General features: G+C 38.8%; 3 protein-coding genes across 3 annotated transcripts in view; 1 reads left to right on the top strand and 2 right to left on the bottom strand.

Moving 5' to 3' along the window:
* Positions 1–740: 740 nt before the first annotated feature.
* LOC106961380 (poly [ADP-ribose] polymerase 11-like) lies at positions 741–2,213 on the bottom strand. Its single transcript, XM_015055088.1, has 4 exons — positions 1,330–2,213; positions 1,125–1,239; positions 979–1,048; positions 741–880 (listed from the first exon to the last, which is right to left on the bottom strand). Exons 1-4 carry the CDS (start codon positions 1,423–1,425, stop codon positions 796–798), a joined length of 366 nt encoding a protein of 121 aa, XP_014910574.1. The 5' UTR covers positions 1,426–2,213; the 3' UTR covers positions 741–795.
* An 839-nt stretch (positions 2,214–3,052) lies between these two features.
* LOC106961379 (poly [ADP-ribose] polymerase 11) lies at positions 3,053–8,680 on the bottom strand. Its single transcript, XM_015055087.1, has 8 exons — positions 8,313–8,680; positions 8,088–8,212; positions 6,746–6,866; positions 6,541–6,616; positions 5,889–5,961; positions 5,472–5,599; positions 5,034–5,185; positions 3,053–4,946 (listed from the first exon to the last, which is right to left on the bottom strand). The coding sequence occupies exons 2-8, from the start codon at positions 8,202–8,204 to the stop codon at positions 4,630–4,632; spliced, it is 984 nt and encodes a 327-aa protein (XP_014910573.1). The 5' UTR covers positions 8,205–8,212; positions 8,313–8,680; the 3' UTR covers positions 3,053–4,629.
* A 368-nt stretch (positions 8,681–9,048) lies between these two features.
* The window catches only part of LOC106961378 (sodium- and chloride-dependent GABA transporter 2-like), a 14,582-nt gene continuing 13,942 nt past the window's right edge, over positions 9,049–9,688 (top strand). The window contains exons 1-2 of the mRNA XM_015055086.1: positions 9,049–9,151; positions 9,414–9,610. Of these exons, the coding sequence (XP_014910572.1) occupies positions 9,421–9,610 (190 nt within the window). The 5' untranslated portion in view covers positions 9,049–9,151; positions 9,414–9,420. The remainder of the gene's footprint in view (positions 9,152–9,413; positions 9,611–9,688) is intronic.

The raw sequence follows: 9,688 nt of genomic DNA on the forward strand, positions 1-9,688 counted from the left end.
GGTAAACATCTAGGTTTTCTGTGGTCAACTGTTCTTGTATGTTGCATTTGTAAAATGATTTTGTTTCCATCTACAGTTTAAAGGTTTGTTGGCCAATCAAGAGCAGGAAAACGATGGTCGTTGAACCTTTTTTTTTGTTGTTGGTATTTTTAGCAGAGTAGGCAAATGTCAAGGCCTGATGGGAAATGAAATCATCATCTCTGTAAAGTTTGTCGTCAGAAGGAAGCATGAAGTTCTTTAAAATGATCTGGTAGATGGTTGAGCTGACTGGACTTCAGTAAACCCCATAGACCGACACCAGGAGCAGACATGGCAACCCAAACCATCCCACTTTAAGCAACATTGATTCTTTGCTTCTCCACTCTTCCTCCAAACTCTGGTTTCCAAAAGAAATTAAAACTTTGGACCAGTCAGCAACAGTCCAGCTGTTTGTCCTCTGTAGCCCAGTTAAGATGTTTCTGACTTTTGTCTCAGCATCGTGAGGAATGTAAAGTTGTAGGATCTGTCTGCACACAGTCGTGGAATTTAATCACAACAACTCATGTGATTACATTATGAATCAGAAACTGAAAACTATTCATGTGACATCAAGTCACTGTTTTTGTTGCTAAATGTCCATAACCACTCAAAAGCTGCCATCTTATTTTGTGGACTTACAGTTTTCCAATACAGCAAAACAACTGAATAAAGGGATGTCATGTTCTTTAAATTCTTTGAAATAAAATTGATTTTCTTTTTAATTTTTTCTGATTTAGAGATAATGTGCAGGAAAATGCTTTAATGTCAGGAAGCCATTTATTTGTCTTTTTTCCTCACCTGGTAAGGAGCTGTAGGATCAAAGTTTTCCCAGAAAACAGGCGGTCCACAGAAACAGGAACAGCTACAGGAAAACACGAGCAAAGACGCAGCTGCAATGGTTTCACTTTCACTTTGCGAGAAATCAAACTGAACTCACGGGAGCCGCTGGCAATGCTTTACCTTTTCTCAAGATTAAATTTGCGTTGGATTCTCCTTTGTTTTCCCGTGGTGAGGTCGGTCTGCAACATCGCTGCATAGAAACACACATTTCAGCCGATTCCAGCTGGAAATAAACCAAAACTGTGAGCGTGAGTGCTCATACACACCTGAAAAATCAATCTTGCTTCGGAAGTTCAACATATTTACGTTCATACTGCCTTTTGAGTCTCTCAAATAATATTCCTCCATGTCCTGACTCTTAATGGAGTTGTTGGGATCATCCTGGAGAAAGAAAACAAAGGAGCAAAGTGTCAATCAAAATCACATACACACACACACACAAAATTACAAAAATCTAAAGCTAGAGTTTACCTCAACTCTGTGCCACCTCCCACAGTCTTCCAGATAATACCAATACCACGGAGTGTCAGATGTGTCCATTTTTTCTTCTTCATTTAGAGCCCACATTGTGCTTACAAACTAAAGCTGAATAAAAAAGTCAACCTGCTCTACCTGTCTATCTCTGTGTCATGACTATTTAATTTGCCCTTTGAGTTTCTGCCTCCTGAACTGAGCCACTCCCACTGAGGTAGGCTGGCTGCTCTGCACTGAAGACTCCCGGTTAATTGCGTGAAACGAAGTTCCTACTCAGTATGGAAAAGTTTAAGCCAGGTCTAGATAAATAGAACAAGAAAACATGTGTATTTCCAGGCATTGTTTCTTATCCCGCCATTAAAAACGTCACCCTGTTCTTCCTCTTCCTGGTTTTCTGATGCTTAAACTAACATGCTCAGGGGGTTCTAGACAAAAAATCTGGCTTGCCTAGTTGAATCTATTAAAGACTGGACTTAAATGAAAAATATGCAATGATTCTGGTCCCAGTCGTCCTGTCTGAGAGGCTGTAGACTATAACGTATTTGATTCTGTGCTGCAAAATTTATTACGCTGTGCAACATACACACAGAAACATACAGCTGTCAATAAATCCGACTCATCCACTCAAAGCCATCGGTTATGAACTACAGCAACAGCTTTTTAACAGAAGCCAAAAATGGTCCGTTCTTATACCAGCTGGTAATACAGACAGTCATCCAAGTAACACGGCAAAAGCAATATTACATTATTAAGCAACATTATTTATTACAGTACATCCTGTGCATTCTGAAACTATTTATTCTGGTTGAACTTTTTCACATTGTGTTACCGCCACAAACTTTTTATGTATTTTGAAGGAATTTTATTCGATAGAGCAACACAAAGTAGAGTTTAATTGTGAAGGGAAAGGAAATAAAACATGCTGGTTAGTTTTTCTGGAAAGTGTGGCATGTGTTTCTACTTTCCCCATTTTTAGTTTGATACTCATAAGCAAAACCATCAGGGGTCACCTAACTTTTTAATAGTAGTTCATTTATATGATTGAACAAAAAATATATCTTAAAAGGAACACGGCCGCTAAATGAGAGATAAAGCTGCAGAGAGATTTGAAGATGATTTAGGTTAGAACGAAATCTATCATTCAAAAAAGAATTGAAGTAATATGGCATAATTGCAAACTCATGAATCCTTTATGAAATATCAAAAAGAAAGCTGTAAAACACACACACATATATATATATATATATATATATATATATATATGTCAAGCCAGCAAACATGCACAAAGTGCTTTTACTGTTTGGTTAATATGCAAAGCACTGCAAGGAGGGGAAAAAAAAAAAAAACACAGCAGTGCTCAGTCTAAACACACCTTTTCAATAGTGGAAGCTTTCCTGTAGCAGGGACTATGTGGTTGATGTGAAGATAATCTGGAAGAAAACTTTTAGTAGCTGCAAAAAATTTCAGACTTGGACAAAGATCCATATGAGGACACAACATGCAGCCAGAGATGGATAGTTTAACTATGTATGACGGCCCTGTCAATTTCCAGACCCAAATTCAACTGGGAAAATGTGGTCAGACTATTTCAATCGCTTGCTGTGTTAATATAGCAGAGGCTTTCCCGCAAGACTTGCCACTTTAATTTCAGCAAAACTACAAAGTCGTGACTCAAGAAGGTGAGTACAAATGCATGCCACACTTCTCAGATCTCTATTGGTTAAATTTTGACAATCTGTCTCATCAGATAAAATCCCAATAAAACACATTACATCGTTATAATGTGGCAAATGGGGAAAAGTTTAAGGCGTACAGATACTTTGACGAAGCACGTTATGCTTTGTAACGGGTTAAATGTACTCTAGGTGCAAAGGTGACTCGTTTTTTTTGTCCTCAGGTACAGCTGGTGATGTTCTCACACTTATAGGACTGCATTTCTAATGTGACGCTCACCTGGTTTCCGACGGACACGAACTAAGCCGCAGACCCTTAGTAACAAAATAAAAACGCAAGTTCAGTCGTCAAAACCTCTAAAGACACACTTGGGAGCTACGGACGAACATATCCATCACAAGTTTGTGTCGCGGTGACACAGTCAGGAGTAAAACCTTTCACAGAAAGGGTAAAAAGTGCACTGATGCATGGTTTAAATAACACAGAGGTAGAAGCTTATTATGAGAACAACTCGTCAAAAGGTCACGCTTAAATAATAACGGCGACAGTAAGAGTGTTGCTTTGGATGTTATGCCATGGTGACTCATGGTGCGCTAAAGGTTTTAGGGGAAGTGTTGCCAGGAATGTCCTTGAAGGACCACTGCTGCATTACCAGTCAGAAGTTTACATACACTTATCGACGGCCTGAACGTCAACCGTTTGCTTAATTATGCGATCGGAACAGCTAATGTAAAGTTTGTGCAACACACAACTTCAATGGATTTTGATCAGACGAATCCATGTGAATAAATTGTGAGTGTGTTTTTTTTTTTTAGTGAAGGGTAAAATTATACCTAAAAGCTCAAAAATACTACTTCCATTTTTGGCTTAACGGTCTTTAGAGAGTTGCAACACCCTAACCAATGTTCTCTTAATGGAGGTTTGGGGTAAATGGCTGAATTTTGGACACAGTCAGGCGATGAGCCAAACTCCCATCAAACTACAACTTAATAATGGTAGTTGTCCAAAGTCTGTGTTTATCATTTTGAGCCGCCAATTGGGGAAAAATTAAAAATCTTTTGCTCACTAAATTCCTTGTAGTGGTATGTTGTATAATCACTCTTTCCCTAGAAAGAGAATCATCAGAAATCATCATAATCGCCACACACGGTCATGAAATTAATGCCAACAGGATTGTATGTAAACTACTGCTAACGAATGCAGGCACTCGCAGTCCTTCGTTGTAACAAACTAACATATGAGACCACATCGTATTTTTGGTATTATAAAGAGGCATATGTATGGCACTGTGGATTAAAAATAAGACGAGGGGTCAGAGTTGGAACACTGCCTTAAATCTCCAAACTGAAGCCACTCTACGCAGACTGTGTGACAAGCAAAGTGACGTATAGTACAAAACACTGCACACATGTCAGTACTTTTAACTTTTGAGCAAAGTGTGCAGAATGCCACCATTGTTTTCCGACTTTTTAAACATTTTCCAAAGGCACTTTAAAATAAAATAAAAAAAAATCCAATACTCCAGTTACTCACTGGAAGTGACGTTTTTTGTTTTTTGTTTTTGTTTTTGTTTTTTTCTCTCCCATTTCCACAAATCGAATCTGTTCGTCAACTCTTTCCTCATCAGTAGAACTCGATCAGATACTCTGGGTAGATCTGATTGCTGTCAAATATAACGTATATCTTTGGGTTGGCCATATCGTCCACGCAGCTGTCGTAGAAGTTGGTAAAGCTGGCGTCCTTGGAGGGCGGCCTGCAGTACATGGGATGACCGACCGTGTATTCGCCGACGAGCACTCTGGCGAGGAACATGGTTTTATAGGGCGGCTCGTTGGCAAATATAGGCGGAGCGAGTCCGTGCCTCTGCAAGGTGGTGTTGTGTTTCCCGGTCGTGTGGCAGAATTTACTGGAATATTTGGCGTCGCGGGCGAAGTAGCTCCCTGTGGGAAGGAGGATTAAACAAGATTTTAAAAATCAAACTGGTAACGACACCGGTGCGTTTAAGCGTCAGTCCAAAGGGACTGTACCTTTGCCATAAACATCGCCATGACTCCCTGTCAGACGCCAGTCAAAGTTAAACGTACAAATAGCTTGTATGTTGCTGTGTCCTGTTCCATGGAACAGCATTCGCTCTTCGATATCCAGAGTTCGCTTGACTTTTCGCAACTGCGTTTTCTTCCTTAGGGGAGAAACACAACACAGGGCATAATAACAGATTTACAGGTATGAAAGACTTTACTGTACTCGGTTAGTTTGACTCGTACTCATCAGCAAACACAAACCTAAGGTTTGCTGTCAGGTGCCGCGCAAAATCCAAATCTGTTGCTGATTCTAAAACTGCGGCTTGCTGCTTTTGTTTGTCCCCAAATTGTCTGACGGGCTAAATTCATTTAGCCAGCATATAAAAAGAATAACGTCACAGTCGCAGCGGAATCGTCTGCTCACGAAAGGAAACGACACGTTACCTGCAGAAGAACTCCCACAAGTCCAAGTTCTGGATCCTCTGGATGGCTTTTATTGGATGATCCATGGTCCTATCGTACAGCCTGGCGACTTCTTTGAACTCGTATGTGTCTCTGCCGAGCTGGATAAGCTGCAGAAAAAACAAACAAAAATTAAAATACACATTTTTGTATTATTATTATTGCTTGTTCTTCGGCATCGACAAGTGCCATAAGGTGTTTGTGATAATCAATTGTGAAAATCATTAACATTTTTTACAGAGGTTATCTTTTTTGGACCTAAAAATGTGTTTTATTATGTGAAGCATCTTGCGTTGTGGGGGGGGGTTCAGTTCATATTGAATTCAGCATATCTACATATGAATGTATCTATATATATATATATATATATATATATATATATATATATATATGTCTTACCTGATAGGGCTCGTCTGTATTGATTCTCTCCCAATGACATGGCACAGGCAAAGCCAGATTGTCACAAATAAACCTTAAAGAACAAATCAAGGACAGTTTTTAGCTTAAAATGAATGAGACATTACACAAAACGACAATTCCTCATCTAGTTTTTTTTACATACCGTATATCACAAATTCATTCAAACTCCTAGTTTTTGAAGGACCACACCCAAGGGAGGGTATTACATATTTCCCAGGCACGTAGTGTGATTTTATAGCACATCCAAGCAACCATGTTAGCTTCAGTCGTACTGGAAAGGCTATATTTATCAAAAACAAGTTTAAAAGAAATCTATCTTTGAATCATAGCCAAATCTTATGCTTTGAAATCAGCCTCTGTCTCTTTAAGAACCCCGTGCACCGCGTCATCACAACGATGCTTCTTCATGAGAAACTCGGGTGAGGACAAAAGGTCCAACGCAGAGTTTTAGGTAAATAGGAAACACATTGTATGAGCGGGCATTTAGGCAACATGAAATGGCTGCAACACAAAATTTCTAAGATTTCTCCAACAAACAACCCTCTGGTGGGTATAATCTTCATGACTTATGACATGGTATAAAGCTGAAGAAAGTCGATTTTGTATATTTCCTTTAAATACTAAACCTTACCGGAAGCCAGTGGCACAGTGCAGGGAGCGTTTGATTGGCCTCTGTTTTCCTGTTGTCACGTTAATCTGTCGCATAACTGGGGAGGAAAATAATAGATTTCAGCACTAAAGAAGCTGCAGTTTATGAAAACACACAAAGAGCTACATATGAACCGCTTCTTAGACTACTCATCTTTATTGGTAGCCTTTTAAACCATCTACGTTACCCGAGAAGTCCAGTCTGTAGGTGTATTTGGCTGTGTAGAACTCCATGACCCCTCGCTGGTTCCTGTTGTAGCACTGCTCAATCTGAGCGCTGGTCACTGAGCAGGCTGCGCTGGGATCGATCTGACAGACATCAAGACAGAACAGAGCACACCTGAACCAATCAGATGATCAACTGGAAGGAGAAAAGAAAAATTACACATCCTTGGCATCAAAAGGGAATTTTACTGAAGGGTTGACTTACAATGCGGTGAAAATATATTCATACTTCTAACTTTTTTCCTCCCTTTTGTCAAGCTATCGCCTATAATCTGGTCAGATGAAACAAAGAAAAGTCAATTTTTTGGTCAAAATTCAAAGTGTGGTAAAATACTAAAAGTGTATGCAGTATTCAGAGGGTGAAGCATAGAGGTAGCACATCTGGCTTTGTTTGTTTTTTGTTTTGTTTTTTTCTTGAAAAGGGTAAATGAAGCTAATCAGAGCTAATGGGAAGATGGATGGAGGGTAATACTGGAAGAAAACATGTCAATAGCTGCTTGCACCAGGACAGCAACATATGATCAGAGTATGAACAGAATGTTTTACATCAGCCTAGTCAAAGTCCTGATAGGGGTTGGACTTCGAGTCTCAAATTTAAGCTCGTTTTAATATTAACAAACTGGTCAGCCTCAAGACGGGAAAAGCTGGAAAAGACAGCCCAAAACAATTACAGCTGTAATAGAAGTTGAAAGTCAACAATGTATAAAAGCACACCACACTTTTCACTTTTTTGTAAGAAAAACAAAAAATAAAATAAAATAAATAAAAACAAAGAAGTTAATTTTATCGGTTTTGTTCCATTTCACAGCTATGTATTACTTTGTGTTGGTCTATCCAAAAGTAATACAGTGAGGTTTGTGCCTGTAATGTAAATAAAAAATATTAAAGTCTAAGGATGAAGTGACATTTTTAAAAATGATTTAGGTTTAGCTGGACAAATAAAAAAATCATATGGAAATGGGATATTTTTAAGTAAAAATGTCTAGAGATGCTAATACTTTTAATATGCACTCTTCTCTCTTTTGTGGAAGTATTCTGATACATTCTTAGTCTTTTTTCTTTCTTTTTTTTACAGATAAGTTGTGGTTATTATTAATTTATCAAAAAGAATTAAACTTTATTTTTAAAAAATGTGCCATTTTGTGCAAATTTAACTATTTGCGAGCTTAAAATCAATTAAAAATTAAAGTTTCTCCCATTATTTGTCGATACATTGAATCTCGCAATACACTTTTTTTCCTAGCAAAACGCTTGTGCAGTTTGAATCAATTAAAATGCATTTAAACCTGATCAAATCTAATCTACCTCGAACATGTGCCACACTCCACATTCGGCCAAGTAGAACCAGCACCAGTTTGGCTCTGAGGTGTCCATCTCCTCAATCTCAGCGGACTCCTCGTCTGAAGATCTGATGGCTAACATTGCTAAATCTGAAATTAACACAAGCAAATAACAAAATTACGGGGAAATAACGTACGACACAGGTGGGAATGAGAGGGACTATGCGCTCATTTCATTTGTCCGACGAACCTAATGTCGACGAGTTGTGTTTAAGTCATTGTCGTGAGAGCATCCCCTGCTGTAAACAAACTCAAACAGAAAAATGCCATGTCGAGCTAGCTCTCCTTAGCGGCTGCCGCATCCGCTTTCTCTGAGCTCTGCGGGAGTTTCACCAGCTTCCAGTTTGTATTTAACTAGGCCTGTCTTCTCGAAATGTAATGCCTTCATAAATAATTAATAAGGAGGATGAAAAATCAAAGAGACGGCACGAACGTGGACGAGTAAATATCATTTTCCTTCTGGAATCCGTTGTTTACTTTTATTTCCTGAAACGTAACGCAAGCGTCAGCGCGAGAGTCAAATAAGGGGAGGGAAGGCGTGTTTGGGGAAACTAAACCCAGAGTTTGTCCTGCCAGGTACGCCATCAAACGAGATAAAGGCGTTATTTGGGAACTATTTAATTCGTTTCACAGTTTATCTTATTTTATTCTTTATCTTTTTTTTTTAAAGGGGAAAGTATTAAAATAATTCTAGCCTGGCTCATCCTAATTGCCGTTTTCCGGCAGTTTTGTGATCTGTAACATGAAAAACACACATGAAACATCATATTAAGCGTTGCTTCGGCGACATAATGTCTTTCATCATGCAGGAAGACTTATCTGATTTAGGAATTTTAATTTACAGTCACTACTGTAAACATTTCAGCAATCAGAAGTACTATTAGAACATAATGTAACTTAATCCATCTTCTGTGGGACAGCCTCCCTTAGTCCCGTTGGACACGCCCCTTGAATAATAAGACTTGTCTTCAAACTTTGCTCAGATAAACGAGAGGGATTTTATGTTTGATGCCTACAAGAGTCACACTAGTAAGTAAAAACCATATGGAAAGTTTGTTTTTGACTAACTGAAAAATTAGTGGCAAATTGACATTGCGGTCATTTACTAATAGCTGTTTTGGTGAGAAATTCTGATTAGATTTTTAAAGATTGGAGATATCTGTTATGCTTAAGAAATATCAATAAAAAATGATCTTGATTTTGCATTTAAACCAGTTATTTTGTGTATGCATGTGTAAAAAGCTGGATGTGATGCAACATATGTTTCATTTCATTTTCCCTTTGCCTGTAGGGGGATTATGACAGAAGAAACAGACAAAAGGGGCTCTGCAGAAGAGCACGGGCAGGACAAACAGGATCCTGAGGAGGGGGTTCAGCCTAGGGGAAAATGGGCCAACAATATGGAGTTTATTCTCTCCATGGCTGGAGAAATAATTGGCCTTGGAAACGTTTGGCGCTTTCCCTTTCTGTGCTATAAGAACGGAGGAGGTAAGGGGGGGGGGGGGGGGGTTTGGTTTGGGAAAACCCACCACAACATCAAAAAGATTAAAAAATTTTCTACAAAAA

Source organism: Poecilia latipinna, unplaced genomic scaffold, assembly GCF_001443285.1.
Source record: "Poecilia latipinna isolate Pla-1442-1.1 unplaced genomic scaffold, P_latipinna-1.0 Scaffold1294, whole genome shotgun sequence".
Lineage (NCBI taxonomy): Eukaryota > Metazoa > Chordata > Actinopteri > Cyprinodontiformes > Poeciliidae > Poecilia > Poecilia latipinna.